General features: G+C 40.4%; 1 protein-coding gene across 2 annotated transcripts; it reads right to left on the bottom strand.

Annotated features, from left to right (window-relative positions):
• Positions 1-9,614: 9,614 nt before the first annotated feature.
• On the bottom strand, positions 9,615-15,316 carry LOC134645581 (uncharacterized). Of its 2 annotated transcripts, XM_065472113.1 has the most exons (17): positions 15,251-15,316; positions 14,745-14,823; positions 14,427-14,544; positions 14,262-14,330; positions 13,723-14,097; positions 13,496-13,597; positions 13,023-13,255; positions 12,748-12,926; positions 12,559-12,652; positions 11,781-12,137; positions 11,568-11,685; positions 11,402-11,493; positions 11,171-11,285; positions 10,713-10,814; positions 10,350-10,517; positions 10,069-10,224; positions 9,615-9,829 (listed from the first exon to the last, which is right to left on the bottom strand). In XM_065472113.1, exons 2-17 carry the CDS (start codon positions 14,814-14,816, stop codon positions 9,615-9,617), a joined length of 2,565 nt encoding a protein of 854 aa, XP_065328185.1. In that variant the 5' UTR covers positions 14,817-14,823; positions 15,251-15,316. The 2 variants fall into 2 exon arrangements, with proteins under 2 accessions (XP_065328185.1, XP_063355144.2); XM_063499074.2 differs by lacking the exon at positions 15,251-15,316 and having other exon boundaries at positions 14,430-14,544; positions 14,745-14,837.
• Between the last annotated feature and the right edge of the window lie 4,580 nt (positions 15,317-19,896).

The raw sequence follows: 19,896 nt of genomic DNA on the forward strand, positions 1-19,896 counted from the left end.
GTGTCTCCTGCATGTAGTCCAGGTGTGGGCGGCATGGTGCCACAAAGCTGATCCACCAGCAACAATTGTTGCCTTCCTTTTTGATTATTATTTTGGACGATCTAAAAGTGCTGTCTTGGCTTTGGACAGCTAATGCAAGTAAAAAAAAGTTGTCTCCTCTAAATTGTATCAATGTCATGTGACTTGTGTGACTGGGGACATGACCACGCCCCTTTACGTCCTGCCTGCACCTCTGGAAGGAGATGTCTGCCTCAAACTTGTACAAGAGAAAGTAAGTAAAATACCTCAGTTAAGAGATATTAATGAAATATTTTGTACATATGTTTTCTAAAGGGTCTACTACTAATATATAATGAGAATTATATGCCTCGCTGAATCTTTTCACCGTAAGAACAGTAAATGTAAGCACGGCAACATTTGCTGCCGCTAGCATGTTATGCTAGCTGTCACTATGCTAGCAGGTTTTGGCTGTTTATTCTATTTACCTTTTGTTTTTTTCTTCAAATTTATTGAAACTGGTTCATGAGACTGTGAAATCAATATTTAGATTTTTGTCACGAATGGTACCCTACTGTCACGGCTAGCGGGGCAAGCTGTGTTGAATTTAACGAGGACTCAAGGTGCTGGCAGCTGAGATGTAGGTGAGTTTTATTGAGAAGGTGGTGATACAAACAGAAACGGCAAAGGCGTGGAGGAAACTAAGCAAAACCTAACTGGAAAAAACTAACAAAACAAACCTGAAACCTTAACTGGAGACCCAGGGAGATAACACAGGAACACACAGGGAGATACACAGATTATCCAGCAATGCACACGAGAAAACACAGGGCTTAAATACACACACGGTAATCAGGGAATGGAAGACAGGAGGGAGACATGGCTGGGATTAATTGGACATAACGAGTGTCTCGTTATGTGAACAAAATGTCCACAAAAGGCACAGGAGCGCAGGGAAAATTCCAAAACAAAGGGTTCATAAAACCAAAAAAAACAAAAACCGGAGCTCAGGGAACAGAACGTCGAAAACAAAAGGTCCATCAAAGGCACAGGAAACGTTCGAAACAGTTCAGGCGGCCGACCGGAGGATGGCAGCACAGAAGTCCAAAACAGAACAGTTCAGGGGGAAGTGCGGAAGGCAGCGGCGGCGACGCAGGCGAAGGAGATCCAGAGGCCGGCCACGACGGCGATGACACCCAGCCAGTGGCCTGGAAAGCAGCTGGCGATGTTGAGGCGCTAGACGTACATCGGACGGTGGCGTAGCAACCGCAGGACCAGACGAGGCAGGACCAGACGAGGCAAGCCGTGTTGAATTTAACGAGGACCCAAGATGGCAGTATGCACTGCCCCTGTACCTTTTGCACTGTTTTTAATGAAGGGTTAAAGTCACAAACATTTCAATTCAGTTTTGCAATTTTCAAGTTTTACCCCACTATCTTTCAGTTCACATGCATTTTCATTGCCTCCAATTTTATTATTTAATTATGTTTTTCGAGGTACAATAAATACTTACCTGCACTGATTTGTGTTCTTGCTGAATAATACTGCACACTCATCTGGCTCTGGTGGTCAGTAACAACCCGTTCTCACTCCCGAGGCGTAAAATACTGACGATTTGTCACGTCCCTTAACTTCTCATGCTGACGCTAAAGGTACCCTTCCACGTTTTTATGTGACGCTGTGGGTTGTCAATTCATTCCAATATGATCCCGCTCGCGGCGATCAGAGACGCTTCAAGCAGAGGCTCCAGCTATCCATTTACACCAAATAATAACCCCGTCACGGCGAAACATGACGCCGTGAAGCACAATCTAACTATAGAACCGGGGACCCTCTCCGCGAACGGGTTTTTCTCCCGAATTTAATGCTTTCTTTTAATGACATCGTTAACATTTCTCAACAAAAACACATGAAAGTATCACTGATAATTCAACAATAAAATCGCTTCATGTTGTGGCCATCACACAGTGTTTTTCAAAGTGATTCACGATCTGAAAGTGCGATCTGTTAGTTTTGGATGCGCTCGGCTCCAACCAATCAGACCAATTTATGCAGACAACGCACTAATCCCGTAACTGCACACTACCCATAATCTTCAACCGCCGTTGCTATGGAAATGAAGATAACAACAGCTTGGTGCTACCCGTTATTCCTTTATTTACTCTAAAATAATAACCATTGATAATGCGAAAATAAACTGGCCCAGTGTTTAATTATGTAATTACAAATTGCAAATTTATTTTTATTTATTTTATTTTTTACAAATTGCAATATTTATCTACAGCGCGCCTTTAGCGACACGTCAACAGATCTTAAGCAAGGCGATTGGATGGTTTTTACTGCAATGCATCTTGGGAGTCGTAGTAAATGTATCTTTCAACTCACGGTCCTGCAGGAATTTTCCGACTCGACACAGATCTTAGCTAGGTAAGTTGTGATAAACTGTGGGTAATTTGCATGTTCACTGAAATATTAATCAGCTGATATTAAACTTGAAATGTTTTCACAGAGCAGTCTGTGTACCAAGAGAACTACTTCTGCAAAAGTTTATTTAATTTTTCTTTGTGATGTATTCCCATGTGTAAGACACTTGCTTAGCCAGCCAGCTAATGTTAGTACTGCTCTATTTTAGCAATGTATCTTTTCTTTAATCAATTCAGTTTTTTTAACCCTATTCACGTAATTAACTCAATATTAACGACTTTAATCTCTAATCGATTTTTTTTCTAAATATGGTGTAATAATGCCTCGTAATATAAGTTATTTCTTTGGTCATAAATTATTTTTGTAATCATTTAACCAAAGCAGACCTGAAATAATCCCTACATGTTACATTTTCATTTGCAGACATGACAAAACCAAAAACCAAACCATGCCCTTCCTGTCAGGCTCCAAACACCTGCAACAGGAAGACATGCAGTGGATGCCTGGGCAGCCTGAACGTAAAGGAGGGATTGAAAAAAAAACAAGAACAGTTTAAAAACATTAACTGGGCTGCCTCTGTTAAGAAAAACAGAAATGCGAGCAGGGTGGTTAATTCAGCCCAGTTGTCAGTAAGTTTAAAAGTTCTGATCTAATAAGTGGTTGGTCTGCTAGACAATTCTTTATTAATCACAGTTGTCAATGTTTTCTTGTATATCACGAAGTAAGAAACTAACAAGACAGGTATATACACATAAAAGAGCATAAATAAAAAAGTTATTCATATCAGAATAACATCATCACACTAAAGACATCAAACTACGAAAAACTTGTTAAAAACTATTTTTATTTAAGCTACTTCTGAATTTTAATTTAATCGGCTATTAACTGAGAGACAAAACATTTCAAGATGGATTTTATCATACATTTACAGGTTTGGTCACCATAAATACTTTTTAACTATCTACAACAATAAAACAACAAAGATGTGAAACTTAAACATCAATTTGCTTACACGAAAGACTGGCTGCATATGTTTTTCTTTGTTGTTCTTGCAGGTTTCCAAACTTCATGCCCTGGGCTACCAGCCTATTCTGTTTCTTGGACAGTTTGACCGTAAGGGCCGTATAGTAGGGGACGTGATCACTCAGATCGAACCAGCGGAAGGTGCTGCACGTGACATCCTCATGAAGATGAGGAAGCTTTATGAACACCTTCTGAGAAGTAAGATATGCTTTGTCCATTATCTGTAACCAGGTGTCCTTATCAGGTAGCCCATCCTCATAGGTACACCCTAGATAAGAAAGCAGATCATCACGGGGTACACAGAGACAAACAAGATGGTGAGGATGAGGATAGTTAACAGTCACCAGCTATTCTATTTTACTCTACTCTATTCTGTCCTATTCTATTCTATTATTCAGCCAAGGTTCAGACCAGTAACCGTCTTGCTGTGAGGTGACAGCTGCTCTACATGTCCTGTTGCTAACATGAAAATAGTGTTATATATGCCTTATTACCTCCCCATGTGGCGTTCACATCACCAAAGCTAGCCATACTGAACCTCTGGTGTTACCCACCTGAACAATTTTGTATGTGTGTGTGTGTGTGTATAGTATGGTCTTTCACACTCATGTATATACAAATGTAATTTTAAAAATCTTCACGAAAACCAGACCTGATAATTCTCTTCGAGACTTTCTAGTATAACAAATGTTATATAATGTTACCAATATGAACACCATGATTCTTAAATAACTTATATACTTCTTAAGAGGTTACCTGATTACCTTCCTTAGGTAGTTAGCATCACCATTGTACAAAACTCTTAAGTCACAGCACTAGCTTTAAGTGTCAAATGTTATGCACTACAAATTCAGGTAAGTAGTGTCATCAGAGGAAAAAAATCATTAGCTATCTGGATTTATAGTCACACTCATTAATTTATTCATGTACAATGTAGAAAAGCACTACAGATGTCACACTACCCCCGAGGGCACTTGTACTGAATGATTTGGGTCAGTGAGGGTGTGAGATGACTTATTTGATGCCAATATTTACAAGTTGTAACTTTAGTAAAAAATTAACTGAAAACATGCAAATCACTACTTATTATGTGTTTATGTGTACTGTACATTTTTTCAACCCATTTTAATGAATGTGTAATATTTAAAATTTTGCAGAATTACAAGCTTCACCTCCTGCTGAAAGTTCTACACCAGCAGCTGGACCATCCTCTGCTGACAATGTGGATGCTGGACCAGTCCCAGACCCAGAGGCTCTAAACGAGGAATTTATTCTTCATTTAGAGCCTGTACCAACATCTTCCCTCTGTCAGCCTCCTGCATCTTCCTCTCTGTCTCTGCTTCCTCCTGCATCTTCCTCTCCGTCTCTGCTTCCTCCTGCATCTTCCTCTCTGTCTCTGCTTCCTCCTGCATCTTCCTCTCCATCTCTGCTTCCTCCTGCATCTTCCTCTCCATCTCTGCTTCCTCCTGCATCCTCCTCTCCGTCTCTGCTTCCTCCTGCATCTTCCTCTCCATCTCTACTTCCTCCTGCATCTTCCTCTCCGTCTCTGCTTCCTCCTGCATCTTCCTCTCCGTCTCTGCTTCCTCCTGCATCTTCCTCTCTGTCTCTGCTTCCTCCTGCATCCTCCTCTCCATCTCCACATCCTGCATCTCCCTCAATTTCTACGGTGTACACCTCTGATGTCCCAAACAAAAAAAGGACAAGGAAAGGTTAGACGTTATGGTATTGTAAGTGTACGAAACACATGACAGGTTCGTTAAGTTTGTTAAGATTTCTTTTTCTTAATGTTTGCATTATCTCCAGTTTTACAGACCTCATGTAAATATTTCATTTGTTATTTTTCAGAATGCCGAAAACACCGTACCCAGAAAATTTTCAAATATGAAGAGATAGTAGACAGGAGAGTTGTAAATGTAAGTAATTTAGCCTGCTGTTGTGCAGATTTGTTTGCATCTTTGGACTTCCCGGATTTGAACTGTGCCTGACTGACTATCCATGAGCTTTTGTGTTTGTTGAATCTACATTAATTTAGCCACTGAGTCTGTATTTTGCTCCAAATAGGACATTAAATAAGAACATACCATCTGATATGACCTGGTCGTGCTGCCTTCCTGGTGTTTACGTTCTTTAAAGTCCTCCTGACATCATGCTCAGAAGGAGTGATTGATGTGGAGGTGCTCCTTCCCATTCAGTAACATCTGCTTCAGTTAGTTTTGCTTGTGAGCCACAATGTAAGCAGTGTTGCTTTGCTGACATGCACTCGATGCTGGCAGTACAAGCATTGTAGTGGTTCTTATGTTTTTGTAAACTAATTTTATAATATATTGAGCCATTCAATAGTACATAAATGTTTATAAGCTCCTTTTTGTATCCAACTTGCATGTCTTTCTTAATTAACTGTTTGTTTATACCATGTTTTTCAGGAAAAAGAAGAAGTTAAAGTCAAGTGGAAGCCCTGCTTAACATGGTATGTAGTAACAACGGGAACAGACATTCATATTGTTGATAAATAGTTCTCACCTCAATTTGAATTCATGTATTTGAACTAAAGTAAATTGAGAGCTTTTAGCAATCAAGCTGCTCTTCTGTGAGGAGCTTGATAGCAGTCCACCTCCAAAGTCCATTATGAGTTTTGGAGGTGGACATGGTCAACACTTTTAAGAGTAGGCATAAGACTTTACTTCTTTATAGAGCTTATAGTTAGGGCTGGTTCAGGTCAGCCTTTAGTTATGCTGTCATAGGACCAGACTGCTGGGGGTTAGTGCCCCCCCCCCCCCCCCCCCCCTCTCTCTCTCTCTCCTCTGTCTGTCTCTTTCAGGGTTATGCAGGCTCAGTATTGGTTGAAGATGCAGTCACATCTCCTTTTACTAAAAACTCTCCCCCTCTCCCTCACCATCTGTAAGCATACATGTCTCAGTAATGCAGTTCATGCATGTTACTAACTAAACTTCTTCCCTGGAGTTTCTGTGCTCTCTCATCCAGCAGGTTCCGATGGCTCGTGGCTGCTGCTGTGGTCCTGTTTGACATCTACTACATATATTATTAGTCTCTGACTTGATTTGATTAATTTATATTACAATGAAGGTGTATAAAGTATGACATGAATATAGAAGATATTTCATCCTAAAAAATTGTCATATGTCACAACCTAAATTATCCTATTTTGTGTGTGGTTGTGGTTGTTGTTTGTTATGTTTTTCTCCTGACAGTGGCAAAGTATGGGATGACACATGGGAACCGGCGCAGTTTTACACAGAGTAAACCAGGCACCACAGGTCGCAGAGATGGCACAGTTCACAGTTTGTAGTTCAGCATAAAAGTTCAAAATAAAATATTTTCTATACATTTCAACCAGTGCCAGTCTCTGTTTCACTCTCTAAGTGGCTTTTGTACCTAACACATTCATGAATCTGATCGATCAATAATATCTTCCCTGCACTCAATATCTCATAGTTTTACATATCAGCCAACATTATTGTCTACATTCTCATAAATATAGAAGTGACTTGCTTATTATAACATATTACAAGTTAAAGTAAATAACACCTACTGTGTATGGGAGCATAAAGCAAAGTTAACTGCACCAGTACCAGCTTCAGAACATATTGTATATTATATGTTTCTACCTTTTGCAATATGTCATGTTTAGATGCAGTGACAATTGCACATTTGGAGTTGTGGTCATATGTGGTTTTTATATACAGGGTATTAGAAAAGAAATTGACATTTTTTGCTGTTTTTCTTGTTTGTTTGCAAATTATTATTGTGTACATATTACATATGTAACATTATTGTTAATATTATTAGATATCAAAGATACAATTTGATTAAGGGTTTTCCTGTCATAATTTCAATAAAAATGCAATTACACAAGTAAACAATAGGATCAAAATAAACTTTTAAAAAGTCTATTGATCTATTGAAAATGCTGATTTTCAAAACATTCTAGAGGAAAAAAGAGATAAAATAATCTGAATAGTAACAGTGATCTTGGATGATGATGGAGGCTTGAATGGATTATTCTGTTTCAATCAATAGGTTTGTATCTATGACAATAATTTGATAAGTTTAACAGGTTGGTTTAGGCCTGGCAATACAGCAAATATTCACAAACTTTGGTTTTTGACGAATGTTTATCTTTTTGGGGATGAAGCTATCTGGCAAAATGATACAACCCTTTTAACCTCATCTTTATGTCTATCATGTGGCTATGATACTGGATTTTGGTTTGATGCATATGCAGGTTACAGCTGGGGAATGGCAGTATGTTGTGGGTTGATTTGGCATGTTCAACCATTGTTACACCAAACTCTCTCACTTATAACATGATCAAGGCCTCTTACTCAGTGTCATGGATTTTCTAGACTTTTGGGGACACAGGGCCAAAGTCTGAGGCAATAAGTCAGATCAAAGAAGGCAATGATTCTAAAATGGGAGTTTTACTTATGTCATTATATATATCCAGGAATATGTGCCTGAGGATAGTTGTCATGAAATCAATATTAAATCAAAGTATTACTTAATTACCACAGCTGACACGAGTTCTCCATAGCTGCCTGCTGTCTCAGGATCTGTCTCCAAAAAGGACCAGGGAGCGCTAACATGTTATGTTCTAAACCAGGGCTGCCCAATCCCAGTCCTCGAGAGCTACTATCCTGCAGCTTTTAGATGCATCCCTACTCCAACACAGCTGAATCAAATGGTTTGATTACCTCTTCAGCATGCCATCATGTTTGGCAAAGGCCTGATAGCAAGCCATTCACTTGATTCGGGTGTGTGGGAACAAGGATGCATCTAAAAGCTGCAGGACGGTAGCTCTCGAGGACCGGGATTGGGCACCCCTGAACTGATGAAGAAAATGCACATTAAAGATAATATAAACTTACTGAGTGAAGTAATATCAAGAGGATTCCTTTAGCTCCTATTGGGTTGGTTCCTTGATCAATGCAATACAGAATCATTAATCTGGTTTTATGTAATGTCCTTAAAACATGTCAAAATGAGGCTCACTAGTCTGTGTGGCCTCCACATGCCTGTATGACCTCCCTACAACACCTGGGCATGCTCCTGATGAAGTGGCAGATGCTCTCCTGAGGGATCTCCTCCCAGACTCCTGGACATTTTGTGGTGCAGTTGGTGGATGGAGCGAGACATGATGTCCCAGATGTCCTCAATTGGATTCAGGTCTGGGGAATGGGCGGGCCAGTCCACAGCATCAATGCCTTCGTCTTGCAGGAACTGCTGACACACTCCAGCCATATGAGGTCTAGCATTGTCTTGCATTAGGAGGCACCCGGGGCCAACCGCACCAGCATATGATCTCACAAGGGGTCTGAGCATCTCATCTCAGTACCTAATGGCAGTCAGGCTACCTCTGTCGAACACATGGAGGGCTGTGCGGTCCCCAAAGAGATGCCACCCCACACCAAAACTGACCCAATGCCAAACCGGCATGCTGTAGGATGTTGCAGGCAGCAGAAGGTTCTTCACGGCGTCTCCAGACTCTGTCCCAAGTGCTCAGTGTGAACCTGCTTTCATCTGTGAGGAGCACAGGGCAGGAGTCGGGCCCTCATACCACCCTCATGGAGTCCATTTCTGACCGTTTGAGCAGACGTGCACATTTGTGGCCTGCCGGAGGTCATTTTGCACGGCTCTGGCCTTTCTTTCCTACTGCACAGTACCTTCCCTTACCATTTGTTTCCTACTCTTTTACTTCTTCTTTGATGACGGTTGTCTTTCTAGATAAGCAATTTCATTTGCTCTGGGGCGAGTCAGTGGCTCGGGTGCATTCGGGGACTGTCAGCTCACCAGTGTGCTGGCATGCTTCTTAACAAACATACCGCTACAGCAAACATAGCAATTGTACTTGCTGATTTCTTCGACAAAACACTGAACAAAAAATTTACTTGTGAGTGTGCTGCCTCGTGCTTTTAAATTTTGTGATAATTTGAGCAGCCCAGAAAGCATCCCATAAATTAAATTATGTTAGTCTATCTGAACATGTACACTAGTCATTAAATTACATGGGAAAGCATGATTATGGGTAAACAACTGCACCAAGGAAATTCCATTTTTCTTCTCAAAATGTAAAATGTCTGTTGAAAAATCACATTAAACAGAGATGTGATTAACTTTTTATTTTACCAAAAATAACATCAAGGATGACACAATCAGTCTTCATCAGAAGTGCTCAAATCACTCTCAGTGGCATCGTCTGGAATGTCTTCCTCCTCCTCCGAGTCCATTTCCAGGAGTGGTTGGTAGCTGAGGATTCTCTTGTACATGTCCTTTACTTTGAGCATTTCAGCTTTCAGTTCACTTTGTTTTTTTAAAACCAGGCTATGGAGTCCCTTCTGTGCATCCGCCGACATGCCAACAAGGGAGGCTGTAAAAAGAACAAAACAAATAAATATGAGTGAAGTAAGAAAAACAAACCAAAAAAAAAAAAACCCTCACCTCATAAACACAAGGAATTAGGATCCTGTAATTAAACTTTTTTTTAAAGGGAGAAGGCAGTGTTAGCTAGCAATCTAGATATAGGTAAAAGATCCAGTAAGACTTTAGCATCTGCTCTTATTTTCAATCGATTCGTCAAAAAAATGAATAAATAAATAAAGTGCTTACAGTCTGAGGAAATTGTCCCCAACACCACAGATCGCATTCGCAACACTGTCCAGTGATGCCGCATCTCCCTGCAAAGGATCATCTCCTCCTCTCTCAGGCGCCTCACAGCCATCACCTTCTCAAAGACCTTTCTCTTTGTCTGGAGGTCTGCAGCAGCTACAGTTTAACAACATCAGATGGGAAAACATAGTAGCACGTTATGACTCAAGAACCAAACATTCAACTACTGCTCAGATACTGGGAGTTTATTTAAAAAGGATATTTATAAATCAAGAGCTTACGTTCACTTGTGCTCTGCCAGGGCCAAATGTCGGTCTGGATGAGGGCATCACTGGATACGATTTGCTTTGTTGGTTCAGCAAGCTTGTTGTAGTCGTCAACAGCAGCCGCCAAGCGTTTCTTCTCATCTAAGATGACCTTGCGAATTCTGTGTCGCCTCTTGTTGCTATCTGTAAATAATCATAAAAAAATTCACACCTTCACATAATGTATATATTTACATTTTAATCTACACTCATCAATTTGTTTGCTAGAACATGCATCACATCCAGATTAAACAAACCTGGATCTGATTTTATTCTGTTTACAAAGTAGCTGTACAAATTAAGTATCAAACGGTCCATTTCAAAGAAACTGGGACGTACCATTTTGTCTGTAAAGACTTTGTGTTCGCACTCTGATGATGACGACAAGCTCCTCTATTCGTGCCTGCAACGCTCCAAGGCTGCCATCAGTTTGATCAGTTTCTAAGTGAGAGGAATATTAATCAGAATACAGGATGAGTAACAGTCACCAAACTACAGTGGACTCTGTAATCACTGACTTGATGACATTCATTATAAGACATCTGTAGCCTTCATGTGCTGCATTATCATGAGATAACAAGTATGTCGGTGTTCAGGTTTATAAAACCAACTAGTACAACATCATTTCAACCCAGGTTCAATCCAATTTGATGAAACGCAACAACTCTGCCATAAATTCTGCTTGTACAAAACTTATTTTTCATTGTTTGTTGACACTGTCAGAAAGATATTAACTCTACCTTAAGTTCTTTAATGAGGCCATGGTGGGTCCTATGGTGCATTATATTGAGACTCACCTTCAGCCCATTTCTGCACATCGGCCACCCATTGCTGCAGTGTGTCGTCATCCACACCCAGCTCATTTTTGGTCGCATTCAGGCTCTCCACTTGTTCTCTAAGGATCCTTATGATCTAAGAATACATTAATAAATGTCATTCACATTGATGTTTTTAGAGTACAGGTGTTTTTCCCCCATTACCACACACATTAAAATGGTTTTTGAAAAAAAAAAAAAAAAAAAAATCACCTTGAGATATCTCTGGCTCAAACTGCGGCCCAGTTGTTCCACTTTCCTTTTGTTCCAACCCAAAGCCAGGAGGGTCAGCATGTCTGTTCGCCCTGCATTTCAATTAGTATACAAATAAGAATTAATGAGCAAGATACTGAGTGGAATCTCAGACACGAACACATACCTGCTTTAGACATGTACTTCGTTGTGATGGCCGCCCTAGACAGGAAACTGTTTACTTGTTCCACCTCTTCTCCAACTGTTGAACCGGCCCCATCCTGAAACGCACCTCCCCATTTGATCTATAGAAAGGAGGTCACAATACATGACTGCTGAATTCATTCAACCTTATAACAAAATGTCTCAAACTAATCCAAAACTACAAGCTGCAGTATACCTCGCATTTCCAAGTGTGAGCCTTTGCATGCATGACGGAGAGAAAAGGACGCATTGACAAGAGGTTCCTCAGCTCAGGGCACTGCTGAGCCACCTTGGTTAAATAGGGGAAATATTTACAGGCCACATCGGAGCAAAGGAACGTAATATGTCCTGGGACGTTAGCTGCCAACTTCCTCTGGAGAAAAAGGGGGTAAGCAAAGATCTCCCCTCGAAACATGTTCAATGCAGCTAAGAGGACTCCGTGGCGACAAACAGCTATTTCCATGCCCTCTTCATCCAACTTCCCAGTGGACTTTTTGGACGACTCCTTTGCTGCAGTCCAAGATGAAGATCCGCACAACCCTTTCCCCGGGACCTATACACTCAAAGATTTTAACATAAAAGACATGACATGATTAAGCCCTATCAGGGACAAACTTTTTAAAACAAATGCATAACAATTAGCTGAATTAGTGTTAAGTCACACAAGACCTCATATCTCCCCAGGACAGCACTGATAACACAAAATAAAAATCATGTTGTTTTTGTTTGTTTTTTTAAATACACATGGTGACAAAAGAAAGTATACATTAAGATAAAGTAAAGTAAATAATATTACGACAACACCAAGAGAAAAATAAAATAAATATCCACCCATCCATATATGTACACACACACACACACACACACACACACACACACACACACACACGAATGTGTATATGGTTATGGCATTAACGTCATTTTAACAAGATTAACGCTAACAGCACTAATATATATATATATGTGTATCTTACATGATTTGTATGTCTCTGGATGTATTTCACAAACTCAGCAACGTCCTCATCTTTTTCAATGAAGACACCTTCAAAGTTCCCCTGCTCTGAAGTGCTGGACAAACACAGTGACAGTTGTTTGAAAAGAAACATTAAAATACATTTTTCTACAAATCCATATTTGATTTATGTACACAATGCATAACGTACCTTGCATTAGATTGAAAGCGATAAAGCTTACGGTTTCCATCAACTGAGACGGCAAGCATGTCTGGAGTGCAGGCAGGGCAGCTAAAGCATGGCTCCTTGCACATCCTGTCCACCTCAAACTTTACAGCACTCCACTCCAAGAAACTTCTACTGAAGGCATCAGCTGATATTCGGCCAGTCTTTTAATAGAGGGCATACAACAGAATATTCAAGGACAGTCATCATAAACATTGATTTGCACAATTTCCTTAAACTTGGCAAATTTAGAAACTCACCCTTCCAAAATGGGCTGTTCGTTCATCCAGCATTTTGACAAATGCCTTAAGTGACATCCCTGGTGCAGCCTTCTTAATGTCATAGAAAGACTGAAAGACATCCATTGAAAACAGGGTGCAGAAATTTAAGGTGCCAGGCCAATATCCACTACCCAGGATGTCCTTAACTGAGGGGGACCACATTAGGCCACAGCTGGTGCATCTCACCACTGGCAGTGCAAGGTTATAACGGCCTTTAGAAAGGATAAGGATAAATTCAGTCATGGCTCAAAGCATTCATTTTTTTCATGTTGTGAGGATTTCATGTTGTTTTCAAATTGATCTGGTAAATCCAAATGACCTTTGACAGGTGCCCACATACATACATACTGCGGGCCGAGGGCAATTCAAACCAAGATAGCAATGCACAATTTGCAATTAAACCTCCAAACACATCTATTGTGTATGTAGTGTGTGACAAAAGGGCAACTTACCATTTATGGTTACAAGAGCCACAATTGAGCCGGGTGAAACCTCAACGTTACCTGCTGGGCAGTCACACACATGGTCTGGCCTTTGGACAGGCAACAGCCGAACTAACATTAAAACACACAATATATATATAAAAAGAATTGGAAATTAACTGATACACAATAAATATACAATAACAGCACCCACTCATAGTACATAGCAAGAAACGCATAAGACTTAAAAACCGTACCAATTGGCTTGTGAAACTCTGATGAAGGCTGCAAAAACCCTCCTGTTACTGCCTCTCTGTTGTGCAGGACAAAGCGTGTGTGAACTGCAATATCACAGTCAGCACAAAGGAATGGAAGAGGCAGGCAGTCCAGACACCTCACAACTACTTGTTTGCCACACTGACACACACGGTGTGACTGTGGATCCAGAGTAGCTAACATATTGTCTATAAGACAAGGCCTGGCCTCTTTCCACTTTTGCGAGGACACCATATTTCTGATCGCCCAGTGAGTAGCAGCTGACTCAGACGACGTCTCACAAGTCATGGCTGCGTCCTCTTCTCCATCCTCCAACAACTGAAGGAGCTCCTGACGAAGCACCTCAGTTCCATACACTAACAGAAAAAAAAAAGAAAGAAAGGAAGAAACTCTTCCACATAGTGAAAAACACCCTAGGCAGTATGTTTCTTAGGACTGCACAAAAGCCCTGCCTAACTCAACTATAACAACAAATATAAAAGTAAACAGAAATCACAATATATACAAGAAGGTAAAGTACCTTTTGTTGGGTTGACACTGGTAACATAACTAGTTTCTTCACGTGGACATTGATGCTGATCTCTGGACACTGGGGGGAAAAAAGAGATTGAAGAATATTTAATTACTGAAATTGTTTGGTGAAAACAAGTTGTGAGATAAAACCAATGGTTGTGTGAACACTGACCACCTGGCATGCAAGTAGTACTTCGACTGGTTGATGGCCTTTGAGGAATAAAATCTCCCTGTCTGTCACGTTTTTTCCAGCGCACTGGTCTTGGCTGAGGTTCACTCTGTGCATCATTCTACCAATTAACAAGGAACAAAGGGAACACCTAAAATACAGTCTATGATTAAAGCAAAGATTATCAAACATCTTAAGTTAACCAACTTAATTTGACATAAACTTGTATATACACATATATAAAAATTTATTTAAAAAAATTAATAATAAAATAAAATAAAATAAAATTAATAAAAATTAATAATATAACGTTTACTTTACCTGCATATCTTGAAGGAGTTCGTCAGCAGCCTGAAGCTCTTCCTCCAGCTCGGGATCCTCTGAATCACTCATTTTCAAGCTAAAGAGGAAAGAGATTTTGCAGAACTCAGTGACATAAACACATAACTAACGCAACTCAAATGATTTTCAGTCTTGGTGCTCCGGTTAACGTTAGCAATTAACGTTAGCATCAGCCGTTTATAACGAGCTAGCAGAACTCTTAGCGCAAAAACTGCTTTACGCACCATGTGAGGGTATTTTGCAACACACAAGTCCTTTAACGTTTGTAATAGATTTAATCCATCGTTTGATTAAATGGCTAATGCTGCAGTAGCCACGTGTAGGTAGGTTACCTAGCAAGCATGCTGACGGTAGCTGTAGCCATTTTTAAATGCATTAAATCGTTTCCGAGATCAGTCACCCCTGTTTGTTTGAAGCTTTTACGAAAAACAAACTTTGAAACACACTTCAAGGTATTACTTTAAATATATGTATTTTTTACATACCTGCATTAGAATCAATCAGTTCCGCCTCATTTTCTTATTCTTATAAATGGGTCTCTCCGTTCTCCCATCATCCTTTGCTTACACCGGTTGCGTCTGATTGGTTGGAGCCGAGCGCATCCAAAACTAACAGGAGTGGTGAATTAATCTATAAATGTGTTTTACGTGTGAAATGAAAATAATAAACCTAACAAAGGATTATGTACGTTAAATCTGCGCACTTTCAGATCGTGAATCACTTTGAAAAACACTGTGTGATGGCCACAACATGAAGCGATTTTATTGTTGAATTATCAGTGATACTTTCATGTGTTTTTGTTGAGAAATGTTAACGATGTCATTAAAAGAAAGCATTAAATTCGGGAGAAAAACCCGTTCGCGGAGAGGGTCCCCGGTTCTATAGTTAGATTGTGCTTCACGGCGTCATGTTTCGCCGTGACGGGGTTATTATTTGGTGTAAATGGATGGCTGGAGCCTCTGCTTGAAGCGTCTCTGATCGCCGCGAGCGGGATCATATTGGAATGAATTGACAACCCACAGCGTCACATAAAAACGTGGAAGGGTACCTTTAGCGTCAGCATGAGAAGTTAAGGGACGTGACAAATCGTCAGTATTTTACGCCTCGGGAGTGAGAACGGGTTGTCAGTAAATGTTAAGTCAGTCTAAGCTATTTCCACAATGTGAATTAATTGTATTTTTGTAAACTATTGTCAGTTCTTATTTTTGTCAATTCAAACATTCGTAGCTCCGTGGTTATTTAGCTGTTTTATGAGACTGTGAAATGCAGAATGTATTCCGTTACTCCCCATCACTGGTTATCTTTAAGTGTAGAGCTCTCACTTACAAAAAAGTATGAAAGCTATGGTGTGATACAGAATTTCCTTTACATTTTTGTCCTTGACAGGTTAAACCACAATAAATACCAACAGCATACACGAGGTGTGTGTGTGTACACGTTTCTGCCTCGTATAACTTTCCTGTGGTTTGAAATCTCTCGTTGTCTAACCACTCTTGTTGTTGAATTTCATGCAGATTGTACAGAATTGAATTAGATTCACCATAGAAACAGAAAATTATTTTGTTCAAATTACAAGTTGGACTATTGTAAATGTAATAACCACCTAAATCCAGCGTAAAGTATGAGCTCCATGTTAGGTTGTATGAACAAAAGTCTGAAATGGTTTGTTATTTATTTTTTCTTACAGTGTTGGTATAGTGGGTGCTAATTTCTTGGCATGGTCATTGGTATCAAACGTGCCTAACAGAATGTGTTAAATATGTACCCAAATAAAAGCTTAAGTACATTTGGCCTTGACTTCGTAGTTGTGTAGTAACCTTGACATCTGAACATATCAACAGCAAACCAGACTGATGAAGCTGGTATACACTCAGCCTTGTACTCTCCAGAGCCTTTTCTTTGTCTGAGCTTCAGGGCTTTGGAAACAGATTGACTGCTGAGGCTGCTGCTGACAAACTCAGCTACATTCTCCCTGCAGCGGCTGGAAGAGCACAGAAGTAATGTGACACTGCTTTGGCTGCTAGAAAATGCCTCAAACCACAGAGGCATTTTCATCCGTTACTCTGCAACCAATAACAAGTCCCTGCAGCCTTTCCTCCCCAATGCATGTGTTTCTTCTTTCCACTTTGATCATTTCTCATGTTCGTCCATCCTTTTGAACAGTAACTAACTTTATGGGCTATCGTTCTTTCATTGTTGTGCTGTTTTTTGATTTGAACATCACTGGGATCCATATTTACCACCAGGCTTCAAACTATTTACGTGTAGACAATCCAACTGGATTCACATGTTTATCTATAAATTGCTGATCGATCCAATGAAGGATGAATCTCATGCAAGCATTCATTTAAATATAGCATTTCAAAAAATATGGAGGCATAGAAGAAATGCTGTCAGACGTTTTTTCTTTCTTTTTTCTATTTTCATGTGTGAGTTTGGGGGTCTTGTTGAAGATGGTGGCGTTTTGGTTTTATCATTCTACTATTTTAGGTTCCTGAATGCTGTTTTGATTTCCTTTTATTCTTAAAGTTTATTTATTACAATTTTGTGACACACACACACAAGTTCTGGGACCCCAGCATGACACACACAGATAGTGTTGTAGGCAAGTGATCCTTTATTGTAATAGTGATTTGCACTCCTGCACCATTTGCAGCTTTTCTCTGGTCCCCGTGGCCTATTAAAATAGGGAAGACTTGATTATTACGTTGCTCCCAGCTGCTCTGCCATCATCCCTGGCACTAACGCGTGAACCATTGGACCACCTTGAATTTAAATGGCTGGAGAGCCAGAAACCACACGTGTGATACAGACATTGGCTTCATGTGGTGGAACCACTGCAGAACCACTGCAGCAGAGCATGGTCTGAACAGAGGGTGAATCAGTGTCCTAACATAGAGAGTCAACCGCAAACCGGATTGCCAAACACTCCTTTTCCACTATGCTGTATCCGGACTCGGACAACTTGCTCATTGTGTTTTATGTCAGATGAACTAGTATTGTTTTGTAAAGTCCAGAAAATCTTTACTACTACACCATGCTTGGAGTTCTGCTGCTGGTCTGTAATACTGAAGGAGCTAGGGATGGGTTTCAGAACTGGAGCTAAATGAAAAAAGTATGAATGTATGTTTCAGCATCACAGGGAATGTCCTTGGACAGTAAGATAGACAAGCTTGGTAAACTTATTAAGGCCTGGAGCGAGTTGTGAACCATGTAGTGACTGTACTTAGTTTGGGACTTTCTTTGTTCTCAGGGAGACAGAGGGGTTCATCTAAGCAGTAGAGGAAATGTGGGGTGTAGCACACGTCTGGCTGCTCTGGGTTTAGTGATCAGGTGGCAGGCCAGCCACCTGATTGGGTATACACATGCTGTTGGGGTTTTTTTTGGTCCACTAGTGGTTAATGTCCACTTATACCATACTTTTTTCAGAGATTGGTTTCAGAGCCTTTATGCTCCATGTGTATTCATCTCCACAGCCCCACAGCCACTATTTGAGTACAGAGTGTAACCGGCAGATGGATGCCAGGTGTGACTCTCCTCAGCTGGTCCTGTTCCTTAAACCACTCTGCCCATCCCTCCCTCCCACAGCTGAACCAGAAACCACACCCTAATGCCACACAGGCTGGCTGTAGCTCGGGAGGTAGATCAGGTCATCTACTGATCGGCAGGTTAGTGGTTTGATCTCCCAATCTGGGGGAGCCAACATTATACATGTTGTAAAGAGTGCTTTGAGTGCTCCGGGAGAGTAGAAGGCGCTATATAAGAATCAGTCCATTTACATGGGGAGACGGCATTAGTTATGAAAGGTGCCATTATCTGCAAAGGGATGTTTTCGGTGGTTTAAATATTGCACTGTTAGCTGTATACATCCATATTACTCACAGAAGGGAACTGTCTTTAATCATCTTTAATTATGTTTGGATTTCCTGATCAGGTGAGAAAGAGACTATCCCAGTGACTGTAGCTATTGAGCCATTCATTATTTTCTGTTTTCTCTTTTATTTAGCTCCACTGGTTATTTTAATAAGTATGATTGTGTTTTTAGAGCTGCTATGATAAAAATCATATTCCAGTGTTTGTGATAAATAAAGTATGTCTCATCTTAATTGTCAGCTTGTGACAGCATGAGAGACCTGAGCCAAAGGTGAAAGGGCCTTTATACAGATAAATCAAATTGGTGAAAAACAATGGAGGCTTCTAGCACAAATTCACCTACTTCCAAGGTGCAGGGAGAAGAGCAAGGGTCTTCTCCATCAACATACAAGTGGCTGCATCCATCTAACCATCTACACCACCAAGCATGGGGAAGACTCAGGTGATATAAGACCAATCAGGATGTGACTAATGTCAAATCTAGCTTTGTTTAGTACTTAAACAGGAAGAGGATGAATTAGGAGTGCTGTTTCAAACATCCACTATAGGGGACACTTAAAAGTAAAATAAAATGAAGTGAATGAAGGTCTAAGGGCCGAGGCCAGATTCCCTGAGGCTGTGGAAAATGGAGGTGATAGGACACCTTCAGTTGGTTGGTTGGGGACTGGCGTCAGCAACAAAGACTCTCGAGTGGCTTTGCTGGAGGCCGATGGAGACTCAGCTGTCAGCCGGCGAGAATGGCGTGGGCAACGTAGGCAGTGGGCACATCTGTAGTGGACCTCTTCATCACCACTTTAACCCATAAGAGTGACACTTTTACACACTGAGGAAGGTTTCTGTTAAAGTTTCAAAGCTGACTCTCCATAGTTTTCCTGACAGTAACAATGGGTCTGGGCTCTTATGGGTTAAACCAAAGTCAGCTGTGGCATCTGCATAAACTGTCAGTACACCAAAAATAAAGTCTTTTCACAATTAATGGAAACATTGTTTACATCAAAGGATTCATCACCTGTAAAATAGAAAAAGTGATGTATATAATTCTGTATTCATGTAATCAAAAATACATTGGTGAAATATACAATATAAAGAAAGACAGGAGACAAACACAGGAGCTCCATTAAAAGATAAAAGACTACCAGTCCACATGTACATGACTGGATATTTCACATTTTTCTGTAGGCAGTTTTCTCACAATTGGCACATATGTCTGGTAATTTAAAATTTTCCCACTTTTTCCTTCTTTTTGTGCACATCATAG

The sequence above is a fragment of the Pelmatolapia mariae genome, linkage group LG16_19 (genome assembly GCF_036321145.2).
Source record: "Pelmatolapia mariae isolate MD_Pm_ZW linkage group LG16_19, Pm_UMD_F_2, whole genome shotgun sequence".
NCBI classification, from domain to species: Eukaryota; Metazoa; Chordata; class Actinopteri; order Cichliformes; family Cichlidae; genus Pelmatolapia; species Pelmatolapia mariae.

Coding starts and splice junctions, on each gene's coding strand:
- LOC134645581 (XM_065472113.1), bottom strand. CDS start 14,816: ATGAGTGATTCAGAGGATCCCGAGCTGGAGGAAGAGCTTCAGGCTGCT. Junction 12,138..12,558: donor TCCAGAGACATACAAATCAT/GTAAGATACACA, acceptor TTGAGTGTATAG/GTCCCGGGGAAAGGGTTGTG. Junction 11,286..11,401: donor TGAGCCAGAGATATCTCAAG/GTGATTTTTTTT, acceptor ATGTATTCTTAG/ATCATAAGGATCCTTAGAGA.